Source organism: Vulpes lagopus, chromosome 11 (genome assembly GCF_018345385.1).
Source record: "Vulpes lagopus strain Blue_001 chromosome 11, ASM1834538v1, whole genome shotgun sequence".
Lineage (NCBI taxonomy): Eukaryota > Metazoa > Chordata > Mammalia > Carnivora > Canidae > Vulpes > Vulpes lagopus.
The window spans coordinates 63,702,347-63,715,811 of record NC_054834.1 but is presented as its reverse complement, the minus strand read 5'-3'; the positions used below and the strand labels follow the sequence as shown (position 1 = coordinate 63,715,811).

General features: G+C 34.6%; 2 protein-coding genes across 2 annotated transcripts; both read left to right on the top strand.

Annotated features, from left to right (window-relative positions):
• The first annotated feature begins 1,178 nt into the window (after nucleotides 1-1,178).
• LOC121471738 (olfactory receptor 8J3-like) lies at nucleotides 1,179-2,108 on the top strand. The gene has a single exon (XM_041722506.1). The coding sequence runs from the start codon at nucleotides 1,179-1,181 to the stop codon at nucleotides 2,106-2,108; it is 930 nt and encodes a 309-aa protein (XP_041578440.1).
• Nucleotides 2,109-10,077: 7,969 nt separating this feature from the next.
• On the top strand, nucleotides 10,078-11,025 carry LOC121471602 (olfactory receptor 1044-like). The gene has a single exon (XM_041722396.1). It carries the CDS (start codon nucleotides 10,078-10,080, stop codon nucleotides 11,023-11,025), a length of 948 nt encoding a protein of 315 aa, XP_041578330.1.
• Nucleotides 11,026-13,465: the final 2,440 nt, after the last annotated feature.

The window sequence follows — 13,465 nt, the reverse complement described above, 5'->3', positions numbered from 1 at the left end:
GAGAGACACACACACAGAAGGATAGAGAGAGAGAGAGGCAGAAACAGGCAGAGGGAGAAATAGGCCCCATGCAGGGAGCCTGATGTGGGACTTGATCCCGGGTCTCCAGAATCACACCCTGGGCTGAAGGTGGCACTAAACTGCTGAGCTACCCAGGGATCCCCCAAATTTTATAAATTTAAAGTGACTTTTAAAAATAAACATAGTGGGATGCCTGGGTGGCTCAGCAATTGAGCATCTGCCTTTGGCTCAGGACTTGATCCCAGGGCCACCACCTCGGGCTCCCTGCAGGGAGCCTGCTTCTCCCTATGCTTATGTCCCTGCCTCTCCATATATATGTCTTTCAGGAATAAGTGAATAACATCTTTTAAAAAGAATAAAAATAAACATAGTAGAAAGAATAGTAGGAATCTTGTAACTTATGGGACAATAAGGAAAAGTTATGATAGGGAAGATAAAGAAAGTGGTATCCAATAAGGCATGGTGGGTTGTTTTTCAAAAGTTTGTAAATTTCACAGATCTCATTTTTCTGAAAGCTGGAAAGAAAATTAGTCTTCTGAAAAATAAAAGACATATCTCCATGTTTTTTTTGTCTGGGTTAATAAAATGGAAAATGAGAAAAAGCAGGTAACAGACATGAATGGTAGAAATCATTAATTCAATTTCCATCAAATAAAAGTTATAGAAAGATAGGATAAAGAAAATGGGGCAGGATAGAGAATAGAATCATCTAATTTTCAGAAAAAAAGCAACAAGTCCCAGGTTAGGAAATCACAAGGAGACAATTGGAGTATTTGGAGCCATACAATTCCTCAAGCTTTTCTCACACTCAAGAGACATGATATGAATATATGAATCATGGCTTCAAATTTTTGCAAACTAATAAGATTCTCACGATTTTAATAAGACTGTGAGGAAGTAAATCCTCAAATAATGCATGATGCTGGATCATCTATTTATTTTGCTATACTTGCCTTTTCTCTCTTCCAAATGATCACAAATTTTAATTTGCTAGTCCTCATGCCTTGATTTTAATAACTGAGTTGGATTAATACATGATTCCAGGAAATCTCACCTAAAGAATATGCCTTCTAGTGACCTTCTCAGAAAATAATTCCTCAAAGTTTGTAACCACTTCTCCTTTTCCTCTCCAAACAGATGACTATTCAAACCCATAGATGGCTCCTGGAAATTTCACACAGATCACTGAGTTTGTTCTCGTGGGAGTCTCAGACCGCCCAGACCTCCAGATGCCACTCTTCTTTGTTTTCCTGGTGATCTATGGGCTGACCGTGGCAGGAAACTTGGGCATCATCACCCTCACCAGTGTTGACTCGCAGCTTCAAACGCCCATGTACTTCTTCCTCAGGCACTTGGCTATCATCAATCTTGGTGATTCTACTGTCATTTCCCCTAAGATGCTCTTCAATTTTTTAGTAAAAGAGAAAACCACTTTGTACTATGAATGTGCCACCCAACTGGGAGGATTCTTGGTTTTCATTGTAGCTGAGGTATTCACCTTAGCTGTGATGGCCTATGACCGCTATGTGGCCATTTGCAACCCCCTGCTCTACATGGTGGTGGTATCTCCACAGATTTGCCTTTTCTTGGTGTCCCTCACATACCTCTACAGTTTTTCCACAGCACTTGTAGTTTCATCTTGTATATTTTCTCTGTATTTTTGCTCTTCCAATGTAATCAATCATTTTTTCTGTGATATTGTCCCTCTGTTAACATTGTCCTGCTCAGATACTTACCTTCCAGAGACAATAGTATTTATATCTGCAGCTACAAATTTGGTTTTATCCTTGATTATAGTTCTAGTATCCTATTTCAACATTGTTTTGTCCATTCTAAGGATGCATTCATCAGAAGGAAGGAAAAAAGCCTTTTCCACATGTGCTTCACATATGATGGCAGTCACAGTTTTCTACGGAACACTACTATTCATGTATTTGCAGCCTCAAACTAACTACTCATTGGATACTGATAAAATTGCTTCTGTATTTTATACCCTGGTGATCCCCATGTTGAATCCCATGATCTACAGCCTGCGGAATAAGGATGTGAAGGCTGCCTTACAGAGATTTCTGAAAAACTCATGCTGATCTTTTAAATCAAAGTAATTTTAGAGCTCCATAGGTAAATGATTAGATGGTTAAGTTAGGGTACCATATGTCAGAGAAGGCAAACATTAGGTAGCAAACTTACAGGTGTACAAGTAATTCTAGGAATTAAAAGGAGCTAGAATTTGGGAAGCATTGAATTAAAAGGTAAACTGAAGTTCTTGGAAATAAAGGTAATGCAGAAACAAACATTATTCACTAACTTTGTACATAGATACTCAATTTGGAAGAAATATTTCCATTGGTTGGAAGATGTGTAAGTTAAAATATTAAATAAGTTTGAACAGAGCAATAAAATATGGCTGAGAGAAGTAAGTTGATCTTTCTTATCCTTGGGCTTCTTTTTCACTTTCTGACTGGTTATGTTGAGGTATAGTGGATCACTACATCTTGAGGAACTGTAATTACAGATTGCTAAAATCCTCTTCACAGCCAAGTTAGTAAAATTAAACTGAAAGTTATATTTAAAATAAAACTCCCTAATTCTTTCTTAATCATTGATATTTTCATGTTGATTCATAAATATACTGGATTCTGTAAGATTTCTCTTTCTCTTTACTCTATATAACAGCCTTTTTTATTGTGTGTAATATATGTACTGTCTTATGATATCATTAGACATTCCAGGAATCATGTTTGTGAGAATTCCTATGTCATTAGAGGGAAATGTTAATTGTTTTTATAAATATTTTTATGTCTTCTGATAGTTCTTGATCAGTGAGTGTACACCAAAAACTGTTGTACAATTTTGGGGAATGGAGGTAACCAGACTATATCTCAGTCCTATTCAGCATCACCAGATAAAGGTCAATAAGTCCATATTTTAATTAGCTCTATGGGTGATTCTGACATTTGGCCTTATGAATGAGTCTTGACAAATAATCAAAGAACTACGCTGGAAGAGATAAGAAAATACCTCAATTCACTGCACTTTGTTTTATTACATTTTGCAGATATTGCAGTTTTTAGAAAGTTTGTGGCAACCCTGCACTGAGCAAGTCTATTGGCACCCTTTTTCCAATGGCATTTGCTCATTTTGTGTCTCTGGCACATTTTGGTCATTCTCACAATATTTCAAACTTTCCTTCCTTTCAAGATTTTGTTTGAACTCTAGTTAATTAACATATATTGTGGTATTAGTTTCAGCGGTAGAATTTACTAATTCATCACTTGCATATAACACCCAGTACCCATTACATCAAGTGCCCTTCTTAATGCCTATCACCCATTTACCGCATCCCTCCAGCAACCCTCAGTTTGTTCCCTATAGTTGAGTCTCTTACTCTTTGCCTTCCTCTCTGTTTTTGCTTATTTTATTTTTCCTTCCCTTCCCCTATTTTCATCTGTCAAACTTTTTTGATGGTGAACTGTAATCAGTGATAATGACCATCTGAAAGCTCAGTTGACGGTTAACATATTTTAGCAATAAAGTTGTCATTTAAAAAAATTAAGGTATGTATATTTTTAGACATACTACTATTGCACTCTTAGTAGATTACAGTATAGTGTAAACATAACATTTATATGACTTAGGAAACAAAAAAAAATTCAGTTGATTTGCTTTATTGTGAAACTTTCTTTTATTACAGTCGTCTGGAACCTAAGTCCCAATATCTTGGAGATATGCCTGAATATGGAAAATCAAATTAACATTCTATGGGTATCTTCACTTTAATTATAAATGAAATTCAGTGTTGAAGAGTTCCTTCAAGTATAGTCACTAAACTTAGTCATAATAATTATGATATAAGAAAAAATATAATACTACAAAATTAGATTCATAGACATGAAAACATTGCAATTGAATTATTCCCAAAAATCGGGCAGCCCCGGTGGCGCAGCGGTTTAGTGCCACCTGCAGCCCAGGGTGTGATCCTGGAGACCTGGGATCGAGTCCCACGTCAGGCTCTCTGTGTGGTGCCTGCTTCTCCCTCTGCCTGTGTCTCTGTCTCTATGAATAAATAAAATAAAATCTTAAAAAAAAAGAATTATTCCCAAAAATCCTTTTTAAAATATCCCCTACTAATTTCCCTACTAATTAAGTTAAATTAATTCTAAAATCCCCTATTTAGGGACAAGAAATATGAGACATCCCAGAGAAATGTTTTCTTTTATCAGTTGCACTAATATTGTGACAAAGCTGTTAGTTGATACTTTGCATTGTCTTTTCTTTTTTTTTTTTTAGTTTATTATAAAATTCTTGACTAATGGTCGTAGTTTTAGAATGGACAGCTAGAGCAGATGTCTCTATACATATTATATATATATTTGTAAGCAAGGAGTCCACATGGTCCTTTGGAATCTTCTTATTTCTCTGAACTTAGGTATGAGAACTTAAAGATCCACTAAATAATAAGAAAGAACAAAATTATGTAGTCTTTTAGTACACAACCATGGTTAATCAATGTTAAAATATTGATATATTGATCTAATGTTACAAGACAGAAATCCCTAATGTACTACATTTATTTGTCTGAGGAGCCAAGTTCTGCTCACTGGGCATGATCTTTATTACACATGTATTCATAGACACTATGCTCTATAAATCATGTTTATGATGAGACATGAGTGGGGGAAATGTATGCTTAGGAGGAACTAAATCATGTGTTATATATAGATGCTTATAGTGGTTGCTACAAGTCTGAATAGAAAGCATTGAAATGACATTCAACAAGACCATCATGTGAAGTATATCCAGGCTTCATTGAATAAAGTTTATAAACTCCCATAGAAAATATAGTGTTGAAAAACAAAACAAAACAAAAATAAAAACAAAAAAACAAAATATAGTGTTGGTTTTCCATGGCCCTCTATAAAATGTCTTCTATTGGTTACATTTTATTTAATTATTTAACCTGATACATTATTTTAAGATAAAACATGAAAAAGAGTTGAGGTTTCAAATTTAACTTCTGGACTCTTTAAATATTTCTGATTTATTAGTAAGAGTTTCTTTTTAATTAAATTTAAGTTTGAATGGCTTCTTCAGAACCAATACTGGTACTCCTAAGGATTTTGTTTGTTTTTGTGTTATGTGTTGTACTATACATAATGGTCAGACATTTCGATACCAAACTGCAAGTCCTGGCATTTTGTAACAAGGCACAAGCAGAGACAGGATATCTAGCCATTAGTGCCAGATGTGTTCCTCAATCCAGGGGGGAGGGGAAGAGACACAGTAAATATTCAAAAAAGAATTATTTAATATATAGAACATACAATTCAAACATACACAATTCCCTAGCTTGATCCCTAGCTTTATCTTTACCTAGTTTGGGCATCATTTACACAATGTAAGCAGGTTGTGATTTTTAATCATTGCTATATTTTCTCCTTCAAAGTGTCCTGTTTATACATCATGAAAAAAAAAAAAAGATTCTATCGCTTTCTTCATTCTATTGTAGCCCAGTGTTATAGTTAATTTTTATTAGAAGAAAAGTAAGGGGAACATTTTAAATTCATAACCAGTATATAAAACTCATATCCATGCTTCTTTCCCCACACATTAAATTGACAATAAATATCTTGTACATCATCTAGGTCAGAATGACCAGGATACAAGCTAATGCCCAGCACTTTTACCAAATTCCTTGTATATATAGTATTAAGGGATAAGTCCTTAGAGGAATTAGATAAATATTTCATAGGAAGTTGTAAGAATTTTAAAAAGGTAATTCATACCTGTCTTTAAAAGCCAATTTCAAAGACTGACCCTAATCTACTATAACCAAAATATTTTTTTAAAAAGTTGACTAATCATAATATTTTAAGATTTAGGAGAACCATAGAGCAATAGCATTATACTAAATGCAGAACTATACATATGCAGTTCTTCAAAAACAGAGATCCCAGTTGAACATGGACTGTAATTTTTCTGATAATCTTATTTGCATCATGCTCTGAGATAAAACCCTTTGGGACAGAGACACTAACAAATACATGCAGTCAGCTGCTATTCAGAGCTGTAATGAAATAGGAGCACATTCTACCCAGGTAGGTGAGGAGAGATTTCAAAATGGTGGACTTTGACATATTGACATGTAATACTATCCCTATAGTAGCTCAAGACAAGAATTTTAAAAATTAAATAGAGTATAATACAATTGACTAGATAAAAAAAAAAGTTTGGAGTACATTTTGTAAGAGAAAAGTGAACAGTGCTTTCTTTTTTTTTTACATTAGTTATATATATTTATATATTTCTTTTTAGATTTAAAAATATATTTTTACATGTACATAATTACTTTTAGATTAGATATTTCTTATATATATTTTATTTCACATATATAATTTATCTTTAGATCAAATAAAATACAAATTCCAGTTTAGAATGTCTGAGGAAATTTGGAAAAATCAGGGTATGATTTGCCAGATTATAATCTGTGAGACCTGTGTTTCTGCATTTACAGTAACTAGAGATTTTACTTAGGATTAGCAGGGAGCATATTGGACAAAGGCCACCAATGTGCCCTTAGAAATGTTTTCTAAATTAATGATTATAAGAAAAAGGGGAAGAGATATTCAAATATAATTATGATATTAATCTTAAATTAGTTAACCCAACATTACTATTTAATTTTTCATTACCTAGTATTTAGAAGGGACTGCATCAGGAAATGACAAAAAACAGCATGGCGCTCAACTGTAAGTTTCTAACTAACACCCAGCAAGGGAAGAGGTATGGAAACAGACAGTTGTTATACATGTGGCAAAAGCTACAAATGAATTATGCCTAATGTGATTCTATAGCAAAAAATGAAATATGTTGACATGGAAAGTAGCTCTTCAGTGAATAGATGTTGTTTCAACAGGCTTTAATTATAAATGAATTTCCCTTCATCATCCATTTTGCTTGTAGAGAAGACTACTAGAAACAGCAAGAACAAAATGGAGAAGCATGGAAGGGCATATTGGTATTGACAAGTGGATATCAATTCTATTAACTGGACCAATGGATATCCATTCATGGTAGAGAGTATTGAATAGAATTGGGATTATAAAAATATTCAGAGATGAGACTGTAAAAAGTTGCATATAGTTTTAAATATAATTATCCACATTTTATTTTTAATACAAAGTAAAATGATTTGTATGTACAAATGTCAGAGTTTTTGTTTTGGAAGTGGAGCAAAAGCAATTGAGAAAAAAAAGAGACCAAAAAAAGGAAATTTGGATAAAGCTTTTCTATATTTCCAGTCTATTCTACTTCCTATTCTTTGGCTGCTCTGTCTTCAGACAGCAGTGCCTGGAAATCAATGGTTTTCAACATACATTATTGAAAGAGAGAATGAGTGAATTGATACAGGCTTATGAGGGAGTGGCGGTGAACATATTCAAGAGAAGGAGAAAAGGAGAGTGCAGTCTTACTTATAGATCAGAGTAGGAGATGTTGCTTAGGTCTGTAGGTAAGTTGCTTATCTACTGAGGTTGGTGAAAATGGTGATGGTGTTTGTTATGTCAGAATGCAACTTTTTTGAAACTGTGTTGTAACTAGGACTAGATTGTGATTTAATTTTTAGAATCTTAACCAGGAATATTTTGACTAATTAGAACAGATTCTTGTAGAACAGAAAAGAGTGTGAAAGACAAGTGAATGCTGGGTAATGAGAGTATTATTCTAGATCTATTTATATACTCCATGCCATAATGTAACAAATATTTATTTCTGTGGTGTGTGGGACAAAAAGTTTGAGTCTGAAAACATGTAGTCTAAAGAAGGGTCTTGGTCTGAGCAGATCAATAAATAAAAATTTTATTTTATTTGTTTTTCCTTTCTCCTTTTTTTAAAAAAAAATTTGCTTCAAATTGACTTTTTTTTTTTAAAGATTTTATTTATTTACTCATGAGAATACAGAGAGAGAGAGAGAGAGAAACAGGCCGAGAGACAAAGGCAGAGGGAGAAGCAGGCTCCATGCAGGGAGCCCGACGTGGGACTGGATCCTCAGTCTCCAGGATCACGCCCTGGGCTATAGGCGGCGCTAAACCCCTGAGCGACCGGGGCCGCCCGAATTTTCATTTTAATATGCTAATTAGATATTTGGAATGAATGAATTGCTAAGTTTTTATCTCAATTTCCATGTTGCTATAATTATATATTAAAACTCCATCCACATTAAAGTTTCAGAAGGGAAGATACAACTTATTTAGGATAAAATTAAAGTAAATAAATATTCCTTGAAAGTTATTGCTTAACACACAATGTTTCCCAATAAACATACTGACTAAACCAAACAAAAATAACTAAAATGTGGTTTTGGGTCTATTGAATAATAGTTGTAAGAGCTATGAAACAGCTATTCGTAAATTCTGAAGAAAATTTGAAGAAACATGAGATTTTATTTTATTTGCATATTTATTCCCATTGTAATTTCTGGAGTTATCAAAAAAAAATTTGTTTTCATTTCTCAGGATTAAGGGTGGGAAAGAAAGAGACAGAGAGATAAAAAAAGGGAAAGATAAAATGAAGAGAGATGACATTTGACATTAATAGTAAGAATATGGTTCTATAATTTTTATGCTTTCTTAAAATAAATTTCAATAAATTTTATTTAGGTACTCAATAATTCAATTACTAAAGTCAATCGCTAGTGCCAAGAACTATTTGTTGTGTTCCTCTGATTTAGATAATGTCATTATCTGCCTTTTATAGACCACTAAAGATGAAATATCTAGTGATTAAAAATTAGCAGAATTATATGGTTATATACATAGAGAGATCTAAATTGGTCAGCTCCATGGGCAACACACATAACACTTTCTATTTCAAAGTAATAAATCATATTAATTATAAGTCCTTCAAAAAAAGAAAAAAGAAATTCAGGTAAAATGAATGAGAAAAATAAATAGAGATCTATCTTAAAGCAAGAAAATGAAAATTAATACATAAAACATAACTCTATATTTCCTTAATAAAAGGTAACCAGTTAAATATAATTGATCTATAAAGAGATTTAAATTTCCAAAACTATTGGAAAGCAAGTATCAATTTATAATATATTATAATTTATACTATATAACTTATTATATAATACCATGCAATATATAATACATTAAATGCATTATATTATGTTAATATGGATTATATTAAATATATTTTATAATATAAAGTTTATGAGGGTCCATTCTCTTCGGTCATGCTACAGAGATAAAGATGTTAGTGCAATGATAGCAAGCAAAATTTAAAATAATAATGAGATAAGGACTCCTGAGTCAAAACAATATGGGTATGAAACCCAACTAATTACTCAGACCATCTGTCTGCTTTTGTTTCAGGTGTTAACTGTTTTAATTTCCTCTTCCTCATCTATAAGGTGAGCATAATAAGATGGTTTTTACAATAAAGGTTTAGTGAAATCAAGTAAGGCCAATAAACACCTCATTATACCTTTCATACCCATTTTTAGTATATAAATCATAAACATAACTATGAAGATTATTCTGCAACCTAGAAGGGACTTTTAGTGATAAATTATTAAAGTAAAATAGAAAATACAACGTTTTTGCCGGGATTGGGACAATGCAGATTTATGTCTGCACAGATACAATGACAGATCTGTCAGGGTGATGCCACTGCAGAAGATTTATCTTCCCTTATGTTACTAATGTTAAGTTTTTTCCAGAAAAACAATAGCTTAAACATTTTAATAAGTCACATTATAGTTTTAAATAGCTTAATGCACAAGACCTTTGAACAGAAACCAAGTCCATGTGGACTGTTCCACTGTCTTATCTTCAAATATACAATGGATTTGAGAGAAGAGAAATAGGGTGTTTCCACATACAACTCTTCCTGTTCTCCATCTCATCCCCAGAAACTCAAAATGCTAACAACCTTTATATCAGTAACAAAACCTCTTTACAAGATATTAAAGTATAAAAATACTACTTATAGGAATGACAACTTGAATTTAACTCTTTTCTCTACTTCCCTGTGCAGATGCCTTTAAGAGATATGGCTCAGATAAATTGTACCCATGTACAGGAGTTTATTCTCATGGGCCTCACAGATCGAAAGGAGTTGAAGATGCCCTTCTTTGTGGTTTTCTTATCTATCTACTTCTTGACAGTAGTAGGCAATCTAGGTTTGATCCTAGTCATTAGAACAGATTCAAGACTTACTAACACACCAATGTACTTCTTTCTTAGTAACCTAGCTTTTGTCGATTTCTGTTATGCTTCTGTCATTACACCCAAAATGCTTGGCAATTTCTTGTACAAACAAAATGTTATCTCCTTCAATGCATGTGCTGCTCAGTTAGGCTGTTTCCTCACTTTCATGGTATCTGAGTGCTTGCTACTGGCATCCATGGCCTATGACCGATACGTGGCCATTTGTAACCCTCTCCTCTACATGGTTGTAATGTCCCCAGGAATCTGCATTCAGCTTGTAGCTGTTCCCTACAGCTATAGCTTTCTGATGGCACTGTTTCATACCATCCTCACTTTTCGCCTCTCCTATTGTCATTCCAATATCATCAATCACTTCTATTGTGATGACATGCCTCTCCTTAGGCTAACCTGTTCAGACACTCACTCCAAACAGCTGTGGATCTTGGCCTGTGCTGGGATCACATTCATTTCCTCTGTTCTGATTGTCTTCGTCTCCTATATGTACATTATTTCTGCCATCCTGAGGATGCGCTCAGCTGAGGGCAGGCGCAAGGCTTTCTCCACATGTGGCTCTCACATGCTGGCAGTCACCATCTTCTATGGGACCCTCATTTTTATGTACTTACAGCCGAGCTCAAATCATTCCCTAGACACAGACAAAATGGCCTCAGTCTTCTACACAGTGATCATTCCCATGTTGAACCCCTTGATCTACAGCCTCAGGAATAAGGATGTAAAAGATGCCCTGAAAAAAGCCATCCTCAATAGAAACCAAGCTTTGTGTTTATGAAATTCTGAAAACATGAGCTGAATAAATAAAACTAGAATTTCCTTCACGATTGTTTTCTTTTTTAAAAAAGCTTGTAGGGATCCCTGGGTGGCGCAGCGGTTTGGCGCCTGCCTTTGGCCCGGGGCGCGGTCCTGGAGACCCGGGATCGAGTCCCACGTCGGGCTCCCGGTGCATGGAGCCTGCTTCTCCCTCTGCCTGTGTCTCTGCTTCTCTCTCTCTCACTGTGTGCCTATCATAAATAAATAAAATTAAAAAAAAAAATTTAAAAAAAAAAAAAAAAAGCTTGTAGAGTGCCTTGATTTTAGTTGGTGATCAATAAACATTTGTTCACTGTAAAATAAAATCATACTCTGAATTCTTTGTAAACAAGTATGACTTAAAATTAAAATTTATATGTAAAAAGTACCAGAGGAATTTATATCATGTTATTTCTCAAATGAAACTAAGCCAGTGATATCAACTGGGATTGATTTTCATTTGGCAATGTGTGGAACTATCATTGATTTTGACCATGACAAGGTGGCATAAAGGCAGATCATTTGTGCCTAGAAGCTCAAGGCTAGGGATGCTGTACATCACGTACAATGCACAGAAAAGTCCCTCTTACACACAAAAATATGATCCACTCCACTGGAGGATATTATGCTGAGTGAAATAAGTAAATCAGAGAAGAACAAACATTAAAAGGTCTCATTCATTTGGGGAATATATAAAAAACAGTGAAAGGGATTAAAGGGGAAAGGAGAGAAAATGAGTGGGAAATATCAGTGAGGAAGACAGAACATGGGAGACTCCTAACTCTGGGAAACGAACAAGGGGTAGTGGAAAGGGAGGTTGGCAGGGGGATAGGGTGACTGGGTAACGGGCCCAATTTAAGATGGTATTGTAATGTTTAAACACTACATCATCTGTATAATTTGGCAGAAAACAATGTATCTTTGATAATAAATGTATCTTGAGACATTAAAACTGTTTGATATTTGTCACTCTTTCTCAGCATGCAGTCTTTCTTGAGTGTTTTGTTTCCAGTACTTCTTATCACAAAATAGGCTCAGATGTTTAAAATAAAAGTTTGAAAAAATAAAAGTCTGAACAATTTTTAGGATGTTTAGTAAGGTCTAGTTATATTTTATTCCTAGCCACAAATCAGGGATCTTTTTTCCCCTAGAAAAAGGAAGACAAATGAATAGATGTCAATGAACCTGACTCCTCATAGTACCACAAGTAGAATTATTTTTGGAAATCTGTTGTTTCCCTCTCATTGATAAAATGATGGGATTGTGCTATGTATATGGCTTTAATTTGTTTTCCTTTACAGAGTTATTTAGCTAACAAATGAATTCTTAATATTAATAATAATTACAGCAATAATATTTATAGCTACTCTGGTTGAATAGGATAGTAGGCATAAAGATTGGCCTTACTGTTCTTCTTCTTCTTCTTCTTCTTTTTAAAAGATTTTATTTATTTATTCATGACAGACACACAGAGAGAGAGGCAGAGACATAAGCAGAGGGAGAAGCAGGCTCCGTGTAGGAAGCCTGATGTGGGACTCAATCCCAGGGTCCAGGATCAGGACCTGGGCTGAAGGAGGTACTAAACCACTGAGCCACTGGAGCTGCCACCTATTGTTCTTCTTCTTCTTCTTTTTTTTTTTTAATTTCTTTTTATTGGAGTTCAATTTGCCAACATATAGCATAACACCCAATGCTCATCCCATCAAGTGCCCCCCTCAGTGCCCGTCACCCCTATTGTTCTTCTTAACACAGTTTCCAGACATCTTCCTTCAGGTGACTCAACAACACTTGAGTCATCTCTTCAGAATCAGAGTACTATTTAAAGCACTGCCTGAAAGCTCTGGGTCTAAATATAGTCTATAGTCCCCTGGAGCCCATAATCCTCTGATTTTCACTTTCTCACAGGCATCTCAAAAGTTCAACTTTGCCAATAGAAGTCTCTCTAACCAGTGCTGCACCTAACCCCTGTCTGCAGCTCCTCCAGTCCTTGCAACAACCATGTCCACTTGTATCTCCAATTGTAAACAGTTTTATTAGCTGCAGTAGCACTCATGAGGATCTACAGTTCACCAAGCGTGAATTCAATGTGGTTACATCATACATTTACAAGTTAGCAGAAAATGCACTATCTTGGGAAAAGAGCAATAATTCCCAAATCTCTTCCACCCCCAACCAAAGAAACATTTTGTAATGAAGAAAATTATTTTGTTTCCACAAAGATGCTACTTTTGTCACCTCAAGCTTCCATTAGAAAATTGATAAACTGCATGGCTTACTCATCAGAAATCTATTTTTTCATAGTTCTAGAAACTGTAAACTCTATGAACAATCTTCTAATTAGTTTGGTTCCTGGTGGGAACTTTCTTGCAGGCTTGTAGGTGGCTATTATCTCACTGGTTGTTCACATAATCCCCCCTTTTTTT

What these genes read in the sequence shown, in the direction of transcription:
- LOC121471602 (XM_041722396.1), top strand. Translation starts at nt 10,078, where the DNA reads ATGGCTCAGATAAATTGTACCCATGTACAGGAGTTTATTCTCATGGGC.
- LOC121471738 (XM_041722506.1), top strand. Translation starts at nt 1,179, where the DNA reads ATGGCTCCTGGAAATTTCACACAGATCACTGAGTTTGTTCTCGTGGGA.